This window comes from Alligator sinensis, unplaced genomic scaffold, assembly GCF_000455745.1.
Source record: "Alligator sinensis unplaced genomic scaffold, ASM45574v1 scaffold569_1, whole genome shotgun sequence".
Lineage (NCBI taxonomy): Eukaryota > Metazoa > Chordata > Crocodylia > Alligatoridae > Alligator > Alligator sinensis.
The window spans coordinates 1,839,303-1,857,494 of NW_005841914.1; the positions used below are offsets into that span (position 1 = coordinate 1,839,303).

The window sequence follows — 18,192 nt, forward strand, 5'->3', positions numbered from 1 at the left end:
TCGTTTGTCCGCTCTCGCACTGTTATTCAGGTGCAGAATACTGCACCCCTCTATGGGCTTGGTCATTGCACAGCAAACTAATGGACACCCAACTGCATGCTGCAGTGCGTTTTCTCAGGCACATTGCACCCCATGGTTATCAGTCCTCAGTAACATTGCCCCCCTCCCTCTCCGCCGCACAAATGCTGAAATAAATTTACTAGCCAGACTCCATAATAATCCTATGCTGCCAGTGCATTGGGACATATTCCACCCACCAATAGCTCAGCTCTCATCAAGACACCCAATATGGTCCACCCTTTCAAAATCCTTTGACTTTTCCTTACTTGATGGCACGAACAAGGGTCAGCACAAGCACCAATCAATCACTGCATCATCTGTGACCCTACAGTCAGTCAACCTGGATTTAACTGGCCACGCCGTTCCAGTTTCGAACCGGACAGGATCACTGTGCCTCAAACCTATACCAATGGGGATCTTTGCAATGAAAACAAATGCCCTTGTGGACAAATTCAAACCATGTCCCACATTGTTGACTCATGTCCATTTACTACGCTACCTGGCTACCTGGTGGCCTTCCACCTCTTCACATTGGTGATGATATCGCCGTAAGATGGCTGAAACAATACGCTGAAAGGTGCTGCAAGGTACGTTAAATAAAATAACAATGCTACTGACAGCAGAAACTATAGTGTTTGGAGAGGAGGAAAGTGGGGCTGTCGTCCTGCTCGATCACAACACTGAAGTTAAGGCCCCTGCCTTCACCAAAAAGCAAGTGACTGTGACTTCCCATCCCTTCTGCAAGAGGCTTCTCCTGTGACACGGCCACGCTCCAACCTCCTGCTGGAGCCGTGGGTCAGTGCCGGCTGTAGGGGGATGCTCCACCTGCAAGCCATGCACCGTGAGGTCTGTTGGGGAAAGCTGCCCCTTGCTGTTGCTCTGACTGTCGCACAGAGGTTCCTCACTGGGGCCATGGCCTCAAGCCAAGCTGGACGGTTACTGAGCACTGGATTTGGATGCAGTTTAGACCGCAGCTGCTCTACTGCAGAATGGCATCATTCTGCCCTGCAGCTGCCAGGGAGGAGCTCTTAGAGCCGCACTGAGATTTCCAAATTCCTGTCTTGCCACCGGGGGCTGGCGCCCGTCTCTTCCGCTAGCCAGGGGCAATTAATCAGGTAGATGGGAAAAGCCCCTTTCTTATGCATCCCAGGGATCCGGTCAAGTCTGCCTGTCTCTGCTTATCAGCCACCCAGCTGGCGGTACTCATGCAGATGTTCAGCCAGGCATGGGCTATAATGGAGAACATAATAGCAGCTCTATTTGCCGCAGTAGCTGTTCTGGGGCAGGTGCGCCGTGCTTCGCTCTGCAAAACACAGAGAGAGTCCAGTCAAAGAGGCTGCAGCCTTTCCCTGCGCTTTGCATTCACCTCCCTGCTTCAGCGGCTGCAGTTTGCATCCCAGCTTCTTGGCAGCACAGCTGGTTTCCTCAGTCCACCTGCGTGACAGGTCACTGCCTGCACTGGGGCTGGCTGGAGATTAGGTCTGAACTCAGGCTACAAGGTACTGACCCATTTTCCCCAAGGGTTGGGTGTGATTCATGTTGGCTGCTGCTTTTTACGGCGGAGAACGGTCCAGATGATCTACATGTTGCCTCAATGGATACAGAGCAGGGCAGTGAATTTGCAAAGGCAGGGCTCTTGGCACAGCCACGTTGCCTTGTGTGGGTCTCCGTGCAGCCAGGATCTGCGCGGAGTCTGGGCAAGCACTGGTGACAGGGAGGTTCAGGAGGTAGCAAATATGCAGCCAGGCTGAGGCAAGAGAAGAGGTTGAGGGAAACTGGAAGTATCCTTCCTTGCTGTGAGAATCCTGTGCGCGTTGCTTAAAGACGATGCTCTCAGATCGGGCGTTGTGGGCATTGCCACGTTGGGACACTGGTTTATAGTGCTCACAGGCTGCATCCTGTTCAGATGGCTTCTGGACGGCCCCAGTTCATAGTTACACACACTCAGTTGCATGCTTGGCAGCAGAATAGGCCAAATCCTGTTATAATTCATTGGCCCAGCCCAAAACAGTGCTGTCCAGACTGCGGTCCCTCCTGGATTTGGGCAGATGGTTACAGCTTGGATTATTCATGGGCCTGACTTGCCTCTTCACTCTTCCCCTTGTCCTGTTTGCTTTTGTTCTCCTGATTCACGGCAGTTTCCGCCCCCTCGTTGTTGCAGGCCAAGATTTATAATGGCCTTGCAAGCCACGCCAGTGCTGCGGCTTAGCAGGGGCTCGCAGGGAGAGAGGCACGCAGGTCCGGAGTGCCTGGCAAAGCCCTGCAGTCTCAGGGGAGGGTGCAGCCGCAAAGGCTGTAACCATTTCAAAGCACGAGGCTCCGGTCAGTCGCTCAGCCCCCAGCCCAGGCAGGGAAGGGCTAGCTAATGCAATAGAAACAGCACCCCCAGAACCAAGAGCCCTTGTTGGGAGCAGCGAATGCTGCAGGGAGATGGGGGAGTTGGGAGCTGCCGCTCAGCGGCGAGCCAGGGAGCCTCCGTTGTGAGCATCCCAGCCTTGGCGGCGATGGATGCTGCTGAGGGTCTGGGACGAGGGGAAGAGGTTTGTTTTGTCTGCTAGTAGGGCTCCCTGCCCTGTCTCTCCTCTGCCCCGGCCATCGGGATGGTTTTGAATTCCGTCCTCGTCCTTATCGGAGCTGAACGCCAAACCCGCCTGCTCCTCGCCTTGGACCTGAAATGCAATATCCCCCTGCTCGGTGCTCTCCTAGGGTGTGAAATCAAAGGCAGAGATGGGGGCGCCACTGCAGGTTTGCTGTGCTGCGGGGCAGGGCCCGAGGCTGCCTGTGTCCAGCCCTTGGAGCGCCTTGAGCAGGGGGTTGGACTAGGTGTGACCTCCTGAGGGCCCTTCCAGCCCTCATTTTCTATTATTCTGTGACTTAACAAAAGAGCATTGCATTTCTAGGGTTAAACTCTGTTTAACTGCTGGGTAAATGCATGCACCTGGTTACCACAGAGCACCTGATGCCCTGTAAATCCCTGCCTCTTGCTAAGTTGTTCCTATTTCTGCCCAGCAGAGACAGCCCCTGTCCAGGATAGCTCACAGCCTGAGCCCTCCTTTAGTCTGAAACACGTATTGAAATCGCCTTCCATGATCAGTTTGCTGGATTTGGGGCCAGAATAGACAGAGAAGACAGGGCCATACCCTCATTTTACAGATGGGCATGGAGGCAGGGAGCGATCGAGTGACTTGCCCAAGGTCACACAGGGAGTCTGTGGCAGAGCTGGGACTCACCCCTCCTCCCAAGGTCCGTAGACCGCAAGCCCATCCTCCTGCCTGTCTCCAGCCTTCCCTTCGTTGTGGCTGGCTCCACAGGCCGAGCCGTGGTTTCCTGCAGCTTAGCTTCCCGTCTCGCAGGCTCCCCAGCGCTGCTGCCTGCGCTCTGTCTCTGCCTCCTGGGCTCTTTCTATTTTTAGCCTCCGCCACGGACCCGATCTGTAGCAGCGTCGGAGCATGCGTCTCCCGTCCATGCTCGCTCGCCTCGCTGAGTGCTCGCTGCTAGCAGCGCCGATGGGGGAGCCACTCCAGCCCTCTGGAGGTGGCTGCTCCAGGCTCGGTCCTCCCATGCCTTGCTAGCCCCCTTGCCAGCTAAGCACATCAGAGCACGAGGGGGCAGCAGGCCCATTGCCCTTGCTGGAGATGGGCTGTAAACCCTGTCCAATGCAGACAGGTCACAGCTGGGAGAGTCAGGATTTCTGGCTTCATCCTCTCTCTCTTGCTGACCCATGGTGGGAGGTCCTTTGCCAGTGCTGAGAGTATGAAAGAGTGACATTGCCCTCTCTGGCCCAGGATAAGGGACCTACTGTTGCTACCAGCTGAAAGAGTTCAAGTGGAGGCAAGCATGTGTTTGAAGTAATGGACCGGGAGTGCAGCCCCTGGCTGTCTGCGTGAGGAGAAGGGGAAGGGCGCAGTTTTACATCTGAGGGATCCTTGAGGGCAGCGTGCCAGCGATGTAGCGCTCGCCTAATGGGGTTTGAAATGTGGCCCAGGGAAGTGCAGTCTTGCAGCGAGAGTCTGGGTTCTGCTTCCAGGCTTAGTCTGGCAGAGGTTATTTGCTAAATGGCCTCAATTCATTAGGTATCAAGATTCTTCATTTGCAATTTCCTGGCTGTATTTTTTCCTTCGTGCCGGCGGCTGAGAAACGTACATTAAAACTACAGATGTCACATGCGGCGCGTTAGCGATAGCCGTCCAGCTGGGAGTTATTAAAGCTGGCCCGGCTCTGGGAAGGAGACTTGCTCGGTGATCGGAGCAGGGGCCGGGAGACGAGACTCTTGGGGTCTGTCCCCTGCTCTGCCCTGGGCTCATGGTGTGAGGTTTCTGACATAAGGAGTGGGCTGAAGACCCTATTTGGAGGTCCTACGGGTTGTGGCTTAGCCCGTTTCCTAGCTCTTGGTGTGGCTTATTCTTCTCTCCGTAGCTCCAAAGAGATCAGCAGATGTCTGCCTGTGTGCACAGAGCAAAGGGGCTGTCCTGGGGAGGGGGTGCATGGAAAGCTGGCTAGATGTTCGAGGTCATGGCACAACAGCATAGTCCCTTCTGCGGGCAGGAGCCGTGAGCCATGCGGGAAGGTGTGGGCAGCAGGGCCCTGGCATCCAGCTGCTCGAGAGAGACCCAAGCATGCATTGCTTTCATTGTGCTGGTGCTGCTCTGTGAGCAAGATGCTCATCTGTACCCCCTGCTTCTTATGCTTGTTGGTCTGGGCAGCGATTAATGGCTGACGATGCAGAGAGCCCCGTGCCCTGAAGCAGAAATCAGAGGTGTGGGGAGCATTTCTGCATGTCTCCAGAGAACGGGAGAGGGCCAGCCAGGTCTCCCAGAGCAAAGGTGGGAATGAAAGGGACTTGCATTCTCCATCGTCCCCTGCTGCTTCCTTCCCCACCTCCTTCTGCTTCCCTCGTCAGCCTCTTCAGGCTTTTTCCTCCCCATATCTTTGCTCCCTTTCCACTTTCTTCAGCAGGTTGAAATTCTGACGGCTTTTCATCCTTCAAATCTTGAATTCTCAAGGAGGGCAGAGGGGAAAGGGACAAAACTACTCGCCCCTTTTTGCCTACAAGCATTGATTCCTACCTCCTGTCTTTGTTGCAAGCTCTTCAGCTTCAGGAAACCATGGAGGTGTATCTCCAGTGGCAGGGGAATAGCCGAATTGCCAAACTAGAGCACTGCAATTCGTCTAGCTTAATGGAAAGCACCAGCTGCTTCAGGGGAGGGTGAAGGAAATACCTATCTAGCTGGGTTGTTGGTTGTAGCCATGTTGGTCTAAGGACATTAGACAGGCAAGGTTCTTGGGGAGATATGATTTTATTAGACCAACTATTTATCTAATATATCTTTTACTAGACCAACTATTTAATTGGTCTAATAAAAGATATCGCATCTCCCCAAAGAGCCTTGCCTGCCTATCTAGCAGGAGATGGTTATGGTTGATGTCAGCTAGCTAGTGATCAGCCTGCGTGTAGAAGTAGGTGTCCTTGTATCACATGGAAGTGAGTAACAGTAAAATGGTGTTGCAAATTGAGTGCGAGGATCTGGTTTGGTGGACCTCGTTCATTTTCAAAGAATTGGGCAATTGTCGGAGGGTGCAAAGAGTCCAGAAAATAGCCCCTTCGTAATGTTATTGCTGCATGACAAATAAAATAAAAGGTCTAAAAAGCTGGAGGAGAAATCAGTGCTTGGGATACCAGTGCAGTTCTTGTCTGCTCTGGAAGGCTCTGTGGACGATTTAGTAGGACTGCGATGTCAGATGTGAAGCCGGAGCAGTCTGATGAAGTACAAAGGGTGGATGGAAGTATTATATTCCAGCTCCCTTGTTTCCATTAGCAGTTACGTAACTCATCTGCCATCTAAACAGCGGTTGGGGAAAGCTCTGTCGTGGAAAATTCAACACCCCGGCGAGCCATATGGTTCCAGTCCCAGGGGGTCGCTGAGCTTATGCTGTTCAGGGTTGTAGCGGTTGTCCCCATCGTCTGGCAGACCTAACACTTGGCAGGATGGATATCCGGGCTTTTCCTTTCCTTCTTTGGGATCTACCTACTTCGAAATGAACGCTGAAGAAAGGCTCAGTGCTTGCATGGGCAGACCGTGGAGAGCCGGCAGCAGAGCAGGCCCTGGTCCAGGGTGGGCAGACACCTTCAGAATGAGTGATGAGATGCTAGCGAGATGCCATTAGAGGCAAACTGTTTAGTTCAGCTTGTTTGGAAGTAAACAGGCCTCCCTGGCCTGACAGCGTGCTGACAGCCTCTGACTAGCTTGTCTCATTGGGAGGCTGCATCCCAGGCTGCTTTGACAGGTAGGAACCATTTTTTGCCGTTTGATTGCAAGCGGTTTTTGGGGGTCAGCACTTGAGCCTGCCTTGGCCGCCCCCAACCCCAAAGTTCGTGGAGACTGTTTGGTCTTCAAAGCATGACCCACGTAACACAGCAGTGGCAGAAGGGTCGGCGGACAGCCTGGGAGCGCTGGCTGTGCCTGGTCCAGCACCCACAGCCGCATCTCCTGGGAGAGCCAGGGTGAGGTTAGGTCCTGAAGACATAGGTAAAGACCTTCAAGCTGAACCAGGACTCCTAGTATGTGAAAGTGGCCAACACCAGCTGCTTCAGAGGTCTCAGGGGGGGCATCTATGGGCTTATGTGCACCCAGAAAGGTTTCTCCCAGGAGCTTAGCTTATGCCACACAATTTTGGAAGGAATAAACTTCCTCACTCTGCTTTGGAAATCACTAGTGCTGGCTATCCTGGTTACCTGTCTCAGTGTCTAATCCCTTCCTGAATCCCTTGCCGCCTCTCAGTCCACACGATACCCCGTGCAGTGATTTCCACTGGCTGGTTGTGCATCAGGTGGATGATGCTGTTGCACGTCAGCTTGGGACATGCTGCCTTTGCAGCTCGTGTAGCCTCCTCTTGCATCATGAGACAGGGAGAATATCCGTTTCCATTGCTACCGCCTCTTCCACTCGGTATTTGGCACGCTTCTGTCTTGTCCCCTCCTTCCTTCAGCTACGGCACCACTTCCCTGCGCACCATGGTCAGTGCGGCTGCCCCCCTCAGCCCATCTCCATCACTTGAATGGAGCCATCATTTTGCCAGGCTCGAGTGCCTGATCCAATGTGCATGCGCCTGAAAACAGAGAGCAGCGTGGGGGCGAAAGGGAAGAATCAGCCCCTGAGCTCTACTTGGCTTGGTGATGGATGGTGTTTCTAGCTACTGCAAGTAGTCCTCCTCCACTCCCCATCACTTCAAGATGCCAGGAGTTAAAATTGTGCATAAGGGCTGCGGCACCTGCTGTTAAGTAAAAGTCTTCAAGTAAGGCCCATTTTGCCTCTTCAGAAGCAGAACATGTTTTATCCGTCCTCCTGGGAGATGCCTGCTCAGGCTACAGCAGACATACAGGCCGTGGGACCCCCCTCCCCCACCTAGACATGAACGGCTTAATAGCAGGGATGCTAAAAGCAATTTATCACCCAGGGAAGGGGAGGCTGATTTTTAGCGCTTCTGAGAAGCAGGTAGATCAGCTCTGACATGCCCTGGACAGCTGGAGAAGGGGGCACGGTTCTCCCAGCCAGCCCAACTGACCTGAAATGCCCTGCCGTAGAAACATCCATCCAGCCCTGCCAGCGAACGCGCTCCCCCCATGTCCCCTTCCCCTTCTGGCTCTGCCGTGCACCACTTCTTTGGAGTGGAGGTGGGAGCCCAGGTCCTGTCCAAAGGGAGGCAGAGAGGATGTAGGATTCAAAACCAGACTCTTCCCCTCTTTGCATGGGGTCCATCTAACACCCTCAAGCATATCAGCCCAGAGTAATTCCCTGAGCAGAGGGAAGAGGCTTTCCCTCGATCTTTAATTGCTTCGCTAGGCCAGGAATTGGTTCCAGAGCACCTGCATTTGTTTCTACATTGCAGGGTATTGGTGTGACAGGTCCTACTCCCCACTTCACCTGTGTTCAAGCAGGAAAGGGCAGATGCTGCAATGTGCTGGGCCTTGGGGAAGAAGCCTGCTGTGTCTGGCAACGATTTGCTATTCATCCTTTTGTTAGGTCCATGCATTGGAGTCGATACATGCAAGTGATGGATTGAGTATGCTTTATTATTTCGTGGGGGAGTGAGGACGGTAACAGGCTCAAATTACTCCTGCCAGGAAGCAGACCCAAGCCAGCACAACTGCTGTTGTCCAGACCCGCAGCGCCACCTCCCCTGCCAAGCTGGGCTGGCCCATTGGCTCCATCTCATACTCCCATACCCTTTGCTCCTGACTTGCCAATCCCCTGCTGCCCCCCTACCCTGCATCCTTTCCTTTCCCTGTTCTATCACCAGGCCTTGCCTGGGAATAGTGCAGAAATGATTTTTGGGGGCTACATTGCATGCATGTCCAGTGGAGGGCAACAAAAATGGTTTGGGGGCTGGGGGACATGACCTGTGAGGAGAGGCTGAGCAAACTGGGCTTATTTAGTCTGGAGAAGAGAAGACTGAGATGGGATTTAATAGCAGCCTTCAACTCCCTGCAGGGTGGTTCAAAAGAGGACAGAGCTGGGCTGTTCTCAGTGGGAGCAGATACAGAATAAGAAGCAATGGGCTCAAGTTGCTGTGAGGGAAGTTTAGGTTAGAGATTAGGAATAACTTTCTTGCTAGGAGGATAGTAAAGCACTGGGACAGGTTACCCAGACAGGTGGAGGAAGCTCCATCCTTGGAGGATGTGACAGGTACACGATCTGGGCCGACCTAAAGGAGGCCCGCTCACCTGTTCTTGGGGCAACCACCCTGCCTACTTGCCTGCCATGCCTTGTTATTAATTGATTAATTGTTGTTAATTGGCAGGAGGCTGCCCTTGTACTGTCCCGCTGCCAGGGGGCGCTATCTGCGGCTCCGCTTCCTCCCCTACACCCTGCCGATGGAAATCGCTGTTGTCTCACTTCTCTCGTTATTCAGCCCCTTCCTATTCTCCCTGGGCCTTCCCTCTCCATGCTCACACTTGGGTTCATGCTGCCCCCTACCTGGGGCTCATTGTGCCCACACTTGGGCTTCCTAGTGATGCTGCCCCCCCGTCTCTGGGGCTCGCCGTGCCCACACTTGGGCTCCTCACTAAGGTTGCCCCCTCTCTGGGGCTCACGGTGCCCAACTTGGGCTCCTCAATCATAGTGCTCCCCTCTCTGGGGCTCACCATGCCCACACTGGAGCTTCGCAATGGTACCCCCCCCTTTCTGGGGGCAGGGGTCTATGTACCCCCTACGCTGCGCCCTCACTGGTGCTGGGGTCCCCACGCTACTGTGGGTCCCCTTTGAGGCCTCCTCCAACCCCTAATAGCCTCACCCAAATCACCGGTTATAACAACAACAAAGCAAAACACAAGCCCCTGGGCTATAACGTAACTATAAGCCCCCTGGCTAGAACAACATTGCTCAAGCCTCTGAGAGCTGTCGCTGCGGTCAGGCTTCTTGCCGCATCCTAGCTTAGGGAGCTCCTGCCTCTCTGGCTGCAGGCAGGGAACTGCCTCAGGCCTCAGCTCCTGGGCTTTATAAGAGCCAGGCCTTGCCCCTTAGGGTCAGCTGACCACCTCTGGTTGCCCTGGCAACCCCCAGCTGGGCTCCTTATTCCCTGCTAGGGCTTCCTCCCTAGCAGTTTTCCCCTCTATGGGAGCAGGGCACCTCAGTGCTCTGTGACAGAGGATTTTAAGACTCGGCTAGACAAAGCCTTGGCTGTGACGGTGTATTTGGGGCTGGTCCTGCTTTGAGCAGAGGGGTGGACTAGATGTGATCTCCTGAGGTCCCTTCAACCCTCATTTTCCATGATTCTGTGTATGTGGCTGTTGGGTGTGGATAGGACCCTTCCTCTCACCACACACCCTGATGGTGCTGGCCAGAGCGTGACCGAGAGAGCTGCACGCATGCTGAGCAGAGAGCACGCCCTGCCGTCTCGTGTGTTCCTCCTACACTTGGTGCTGCGTGTAGCAGGCGTCCTTCAGGTTCCAGGGAGGACATGAGCTGGGGAGGGGATACGGGTGGTGGATGGGTCCTGTCCTGCGCTCTCTGAGAAACAGCATTGCAATTTCTCCCGTTGACGTGACTTCTCCTTTGGCACCGTGAAATTTGCCAGTTTTGTCAGAACTGGCCCATGGCATCGACTGAGATTTACAGGGAAGCTCGGGTCAGGGATGTGCTTTGGGGAGCTGGGCTTGCTAGATGACTGACCGTGCAAGGTCAGCCCAGCTCCCACTTCAGCGCCTTGCTGTTCACCTTTGCAGATCAGCAAGGCCGTTTGAAATCAGACGTGGAAACTCGTAGCTCCACCTTGACTCTCCTGCATGCTTGTGATTTCCCAGTGACTTCCGCTCCCTGGAGGGTCCAGTTGAAGGAAGACAAGCTGGGATGCAGGATTTTAAATGCTGGTCTTTGTGTCTTTTTCTAGGCAGTTGCAGTTTTGGGAGCTGGAATTCAGGAGCCAGTCCTTCCTTTACAAGCAGGTACTGTACAGGGTGGGTTCCCCATACACTGAGAACCTCCATCAGCCCCTGTCTCTCCCCTGCCTCACCCCCCTCCAGGATCTGAAAGCCCCCCTGCAGATACTACATCCTTGCAGAGGCCGTTCCTATTGTGCAGTTGGGGAAACTGAGGCTGAAAGGTGAAGTGCATGCTTGGGGCTGCAGAGCGAATCTGTGATAAAGGACCAGAATCCAGGTGCATCCTTTGTCTCAGTAGTGTTTGCTCCATTGGGACCATTGGCTCTAGTTTGCATCTACACATGCATTTAAGTGGACCTAAATTTAATGTGCATTAGCTTAATGTGGATTAAGTGGGTTTAGGCAGGCGTCTACATGTGCAGGCATTAAAGCACATTAATGCTGCGTGTAAACTGACTTGGGACTAAAATTAGTCCCAAGTTGGTCTGCACACACAGTGTTAATGTGCTTTAACACATCTACACGTGCGTTAATGCACTTGAACTATTTGCACCTAAATTGGATACCTGCATCCAATCCAATTTAGGCATGAGTAGCCTAACTCCACCATTTTTTATGCACATTAAGGATGTGCACGTGTAGATGCACACCTGTAATGCACATTAACTTGGACTAATAGATCTAATAGTAGATGCACCCAAAGTTTTGTAGGTTCAGGACCATTTTTGCATGGGAGTGCTTATTCACCTCATCGGATCCCTGCCGTTTCATGGTTAAAACCGATGCACAGGCCGTCTCCCAGTTTTAAGGCACTGAGCCCAGCAGCGACAGCCTGGGGTTTCACTTTTCTTTTGAAGCTTGGAAGAGTTCTTAGAACCGTAAACGGGGAGGTGGGAAAAGCCTGCAGCTCCTCTCCCGAGGACAGGGCAGCCCCTATCCCAGCCTGGGCTCTCGCTTCAAACCCTTTCCCATCTGAGATGACTCAGGAGCGGGGTTTTTGCCACTTCCCTTGGGGAGAGCCTGCTTCGCTGTTTAATGGGTCTCGTTGCTAGGAAAGAGTGAGTAGTTCTCGGTCTGCGGGTCTCACCGCTGGTCACATGCTGGCAGCAGTGAGTAGCAGAGAGGTTGCGTGTGCGTGAGAACAGCAAGCCTCCATGTTCGAGGCCGTTACGGCAAACCAGCTCTGTTTTCACCCCAGGACAAGCAAAACCGCTGGAATTCCCTGCTACCGGAGATTTAGCTGCACAGCAGAAGCAAAACAGCTTTGTGCTTGGTCTGTAACACGGGGAAGGAATCGTTTCAGCCCCATCGGAGGTTCCTGCCCTGGGAGGTTTTGTGGGAAACTCGAGAGGATCCACTTGGGCATCAGATGGGAAATTCCCCCACTAGCTCTGGCTGTTCTGGCTGCTTAACCCTGCCAGTGCCCAGCCCCACCTAGTCCTGCCCTTTGCCTCCCTGCGGGCACTCAGCCCAGCGTTTGCATGGGCCTGTGCCGCTGCGGGGAGGGGGGATTTTACCAAGGGAGCAGGTGAAGCAGCCCCTGGAGACTTGCCACGTGGCGTGGGCATTCTGTGCCCCCGAGCACCGTGACTGTGGTGGTGGAAGCCAAGCACGTGGCTGACGCAGGTCCCTGCCGGCGGCCTCTTGAATTGGCAAACCCAAGAGCCCGAAGCAGATTTGCAGCCGGCAGTGACACCGTGTGGCAAAAACATGGAGCAGGACAAGCTGCTGCTCCCTCCACAGGTCTCTGTCTCTCTCTCAGCCCGCAAGGGGCTGTCTTGACCTAAGGCACCGCCCTGGAACAAAGCCTGCCTGGTTCACACCTGGTGGTGATGCACACTGCAATCAGCCACACGAGGCCCACCTGGAGGAGAGCCCTGTGCTCACAGAGCAAACACACACAGATGCAGTCCTTGCAGACCAGTCAGCCCCGCAGCTCTTCACCCCACTGGCTTGCAGAGACCTCTCTGCTACGCGCACACCTTCATGCAGTCGTACCATCGACCCCACTGCATGGCTTCTCCCAGAAATTCCCAGGGAAGCTTGCTGTGGGAGTGGTACAAGTTTGCATGAGTGACTGTGGCAGCCTAGCAGCCGTTTGCTCGCCCTGCTTCCTTCCCAGAGGTTTGGTCTGCGCTCATGCATGGCTGGTAAGTTCAGAGAAGGACCCAGGACCCAGAGGCTGGTGGGGAATTTGGCCCCAGGGTGGATGGAGGTGAGAGCGCTGTGGCCAAGGGCAGCAACAGAGGAAGAGGTTTTTAACTGAGATGTGACCGGAAGTCTGTACTCGGGGATAATCGGGGAGCTTTGTATTGTGAACGCCTTTGCTGTGCAGATATGTGGGAAAACCCCCCATTTAAATCCTTGTTCATGTTCTTGCATCCCCTGCCCTTTCAGTTCAGGGCCTAAGGAGTTCTGGCTTCAGCGATCTGCTCCTGAGCAAAAAAAAACCAGGAGGCAACTCGCAGGGTTTCCCTGCTTCATCTTGGGAAGCAAAAACACTTTTAGACTGAAGGCTGAACAAACAGCGAGAGGAGGCAGAAGAGATCTTTGTCTGCCTCTGCTCGGGCCTGGATCCCTGACGCAGAGAGAGGCTGTGGGAGGATCCCACTGTCCCTCGCTAGCTGTTTTTATCCTAAAGTGCTCTCTCTAATTGCACGCACAGCTAGCTCCCTCCAGTGCGGTGGGCTGGAGGGGACCAGCTGGGCATCACCGTTTATAACAGCAGGTGGGGGGGGGAGATGCCTGGGCACGTCCTGCTCTTCTGGGAGACACCGCAGGACCTTTAATAGCCACGTGGGGCTTTGGTTTCTGAAGGCCTGTCCAAAAAGGCTTCACGCCTACAGCAGTTTGTCAGAAACCGCAGCGAATCCTGCTGGGATTGTTGCCTGTGGGCAAAGGGAGACGAGGGATTAAAGTCTTATGCTGAGAGAGCGAAGCCGGCACCTGGGGCTGCGATGAGAGAGAGCGCAGACCGACGGCGGCTGAGGATGGCATGGATGTTGGGACAACTCTCCCCTGGAGCCGTTTCGGGGGAGCCGGGGGCAGCTGGGGCGGGGATGGCCGTGATGCTGCTGACAAGCTCTCTGCAGTGCAAAAGGGAGAGGGGGATTTTTTTGCATCAAAGCAAGACGGAAGCTTCCCTTCTTGCTAGCAGCAGAACAGGGCTGTCTTGTAGCTCCCTGCAAGGCACAGACGGCCCCCGGTGGGACTTACCTGGGGGATAAGAACATCCTTCAGCCTGACAGTCCTGCAGCACGTGAAAGCACAGGGCTAGTGCGGCCCATGGGAGCATGGCCACTGGGCCGACAGGCCTTTACCCCTGGGAGGTGCAAGGCAAGCGCAGCTCTGTGTCTGCACCGTGAGCTGTGAGGCTATCTATAGCTGCTGCTGGAGCTCCAGTTCTCATCCCACTGCTTCCTCCAGCTTGGGCTGCCAGCACCCTAGGGTGGGCACTGCCTTTCCAAGGGCACAGGGGCAGCCTATGTATGCATGCTCTCCGTGCTGCCTGCACCACATCCCCGCAGCTCCAGGAGGGGTACTCCTGAGAGCACCCTGCTCCCCTGCCCCACTTCTGCATGCACGCACCAAGTCCAAAAGTGAGGCAGAGGATCCCAGCTGGGGGTGATACCTCTCTGGACATCTCCGTCTGGGGCCTGCGTGGCTTCACCACCTTTCCTGTGTGAGCAGGTGCTGGAGAGCACCTTTTCTGGGACATGCCGGGGATGTGGCATAGATGTATCTGGAGGGAGCGGTGCTAGGCCAATGCCAAGGGCTTTGGGAACCCCCACCCAAAGCCTCCAGCAGGGCCTGGCAACTTGGGGCCACCTGCCTGGAGGTGCCTCACAAGGGCCTGATTTCCAGGACCTGATGAGCACCCTGAGGGTTGTGGGGTGGGGAAGATGGGCCAGACCAAACCCTTCACGTTCTGTTTTGGGTTCATCTCCATTCTGCCCAGAGACCCCCGGAAGTGACTGCCCGCGATGCTAGTGATGAGGGGTACGTGGGACGTTACCCTTTAACTTTCTTGGGAATATAGAAAACCCTCCTTTCCCTCTGCCTCCTTCCATGACCTGGACTGGGGAATGACCTGGGTACAGCTAATGGGAGGAGGAGGGAAGACTTGTCTTCTAGTAGTGACATCGGTCCAGCTGCCCTGTTGTGCTGTCCAGGCCGGGATGCTGCTGGGAGAGCTGCAGTGAGGGGTCTGACCCCAAAGCCCGGCCGTCCCCTGCCGCAGCGGCTGAGGGCAGCAATGCATCAGGTTGTTACTCCCATGCACGTCACAGGCAGAATTCCCCAGCGTGTCCTTGGTTTCACTTCTGCATCTGCTGAGATGTTGCCAGCTGGGTTAATGCAGCTGCTGGAGACAAGCAGTGGCCCCTGGGTAACATGCCAGGCAGCCGTCAGGTCACTGGCCGGGTTGGTGCTGCTAGTACAGGAAGCAGCTGGGTAGAAAACCACCCTTTTTGGAGTAGGCGGCATGGGTGGAGGCAGACACCGCCCATATCACTGCACCAGCTGCTCTGCCGGGGATGCCGGGGGAAAGGGCCTCTTCTGAAGAGGCTCAGGACAAGGGGCACAGGCTTGGCACCGGGTCCTGCATGGGCTCTGTGTAGTGCTGCATCCCGACCGCGCTTTAGGCCATGGAGCCGGGTGCCTGGAAGCAGCGACTGGCCGAGCTCAGAAGCATTTGAAGTCCTAAGCTGGTGGCTGCAGGGACTCGGTCTCCAGCCTGACTCGCTTGTTTTTGGCCCGTGTTTGGAAACGATGCCTTTGTTCTGGGCAAGCCACGAGCTGCTTCCTGCCACAGAGGGACGTGTGGTGCTGCTGCTCTGTGCCCAAGCCCCACTCGGCCTGCACCCCTGCACGGCCTGGGTCCACGCTAGGGCGCAGTGACAAGCAGCATCCTGTTGCAGGAAGTTGTGGCCTCGCCTGGGGAACTGTAGCCAGGAGCTGTCCCCCACTCCACCAGCGTGGCAGCAGGCACTAAAAACACCTGTGAGGCAGAGGCTGCCTGGAGACAAACCCGCCTGTCGGTGACATGCGCCCCTCGCCCTTCCTCCCCCCACTAGAGCCAGCAGTGGGATTTCCTTGGCCCTCCTGGGAGCCATCTCTGCTTAACCCATCTCAGTGCATTAGCACAGCTCCTTCCAGGGCAAGAGGCACCCAGTGCCCGTCCTTGGCGGGCTGAGCTTCAGCCGTCCTGGTGCGCACTGGGACCGTGCTGCCGGGGAACCGGGGGAGGTGATATGCTGAGGGGTTTTGCTGGAAGCACCTTGGGTTGTGCAAGGATCTCTTCACGCTTTCCATTGGAGCTGACTTCTCTGCCATTCCAGGTGCGAAGGATGGTCGGGGCGCTGGTAGCAGTTGGCATAGGGAAGCTGAAGCCTTATCACATAAAGGAGCTGCTGGAAGTGAGAGACTCGCTGGCCTACCCTCAAAACACCATTGCCCCGGCTGCCGGGCTCTTCCTGAAATCCGTGGAGTATGATGATGCCGGTAAGTGACCGCCTGGAAGATCAGTGAAAGGGACCCTGGAAAGATTTCTTCTGTGGCAGTAGGGTCGGCTGTGTGCTGGGGGAGCAGTCGCCTACCTTCACTGTTACCCAGGCCAGGGGCTGAGTAAATCCACATCCAGTGTCCCACAGGGAAGTCGCCACCCCTGGGTGCCCCCGAGGGAGTGGTTGTGGGAGATGGCTAGTCAAATATTATGAGTAGAAGTGCCTGCAAGGGCTTGCAGATGATTGAGTGCAAGGCACTGTGTCGGCAGGCATGACCTGACAGTGCCTGTATGCTAGGGCCATTGCATGGCGGGGAAACCAAAGCCCAGAAAGCTGCTATCGCTTGTGTATACAAAGCAAGTTGGGTCAAACCAGGGTCTAAAATCCAGCAATCCTGGTGCCTGCTCTCACCCTGTTCCCAGAGCAAGGGCACTGAGCCTGGAACTGGTACTTAGGGCTTCATAGGGAACTAAGGCTGGACCCAGCCACCTCCTTCTGATACTGGTGATGGGATGAAGAGATAAGAGGGTCTCTTGCAGCAAGTGCCATCCAGATAACTATAGCATGCGGGCACCATGGTGCAGAGCACACGCCTCCCTGGCTTGTGCCTGCCCAGACGATGTGGTCTAGTGCTCAGGGCATCAGGGCTAGCCGCAGCAGCCTTTTGAAGTGGCTGGTGCAAGTGCTGCTTAATCACATTTTAAAGAGTCACGCTCGTACTTGGGAGCTGATCAGCGAGCACAATAATAATTAATTTCCCTGCTAAGGCCAGAGGCATTACATGCTCTGAATGAGACCAGCAGGTTTATCGCAGGTAGAAAGCAATGGAGCGATGTCGGGGGGCAGTGACAATGTGGTTTATGAATAGGATGCTTCAGCTCCTTGCTAAAGGGGATAAAGGAAAACTCTGCAGCTGCCGCACTTTGTGTGCAGGCGATGAGATTAGTGATGGGCTCTTTGGGGGCATAGGGGGGACAGGGGAGTACTCTCTAGCTCCCTTGTGATGCTAACGGTCCCTGCAGTGTGAGGGAAAGACGAGTCCTCCCCACTTCTGCTCCCTCCCTACCCTGCAACGTGATGCATAGCGTGGAGCACTCTTGTCCGTGGGTCCCAGTGTGTGCGGCTGCTGTTTGCCTTTCTGATCAGGGAAACGTGCACTGAAAGATGGTCTTAGGTGCAAAGCCACACCACATCAGGGGCAGGAACTGGGGGTATCCCCAGCCATCCTGCCAGGTGATTTCTGTCACTGCTTCCCTGCCTTAATGAGCAATGCCCAGGTCACTGCAGAGGGCAAAAGGAAACCTGCAGAGCTGCTGCTTTTGGCTGGCAGACAGAGGTTTCTTCACTGGAGCTTTCTCTAGGGCCCTTTTAGGAATAGAAAATGCACTGGAATCCCCCTTCCAGCATCTGCAGTCTCACTTCTCCCCCACTGTGAAAATGGGGGACTGAGCAAGCTTCAGCAGGTCAACCCGCACCTCGCCACGGCTCTCTCCTTTGCTGGAGCCTGGCCATGGGGGAGAGCTGGGAGAAGGGCACCCTCAAACTGACTGCCCAGCCTGGCTGCTGCTCCTCAGGCCAGGTGCGTGGGGTTAACAGTCTCTGCCCCGCCGAAGCAGACAAGAGGCCTCCTTCAGTTTTCCTCGGGGGGGCTGCAGTAGGGCAGAGAGTGGTGGGAGCTGCCTGGATACACAGCAGAGCTTTCGGCCTGGCCTTGGAAAGGCTGCAGCTTGGCTGGAGCTGGCGGCGGAGCCGCTAAGCCATCTGCCCACCTTCATGGGATGGAGCCCAGGCAGGAAACGAGGGAGCCCAGAGCCTTAAGTGCTTCCAGGTGGGGCTGAGCTCCCTCGCTTTCCATATCAATGTTCCCCCTTCTTTCCCCTTGCAGACTTGCAGGCAGCCAGCGCGGCGGGAGAATAGCATCTCTGTGCTGAGACGCCGCTGCGCGGGGAATGGCCCTGGCACCGGGAGATGTGCAGAGGAGGCTTCTAGGACTCTTTGTACCATGATCTGTGCCTGGGTCTCAATAAACCCCTTTGACTGTGACTAGAGGCATCTTCCCATCTTTTGTCCTCGCCCTCGGCGCCTTCCAAGGAATGGTAACGCTGGGCTTGTAGCTCCTAAGCTATGTGGGTCAAAGCAATGGTACGGGCCCTCCCTGCCACCCACCCACAGGGAAGGGCACAGAAGTGTGGGTGCACGTGGGGGAAGAGGGGGGTTTCCAGCCTCTTAGAGCTGCAGTGCCCAGGTCAG

The 18,192-nt window shown here is 55.3% G+C and overlaps 1 protein-coding gene across 1 annotated transcript in view; it reads left to right on the forward strand.

Annotated features, from left to right (window-relative positions):
* Positions 1-18,013, forward strand: part of PUSL1 (pseudouridylate synthase like 1) — a 55,715-nt gene extending 37,702 nt beyond the window's left edge. Inside the window, exons 6-8 of the mRNA XM_006018813.3 lie at positions 10,447-10,501; positions 15,778-15,940; positions 17,828-18,013. Of these exons, the coding sequence (XP_006018875.1) occupies positions 10,447-10,501; positions 15,778-15,940; positions 17,828-17,859 (250 nt within the window). The 3' untranslated portion in view covers positions 17,860-18,013. The remainder of the gene's footprint in view (positions 1-10,446; positions 10,502-15,777; positions 15,941-17,827) is intronic.
* Positions 18,014-18,192: the final 179 nt, after the last annotated feature.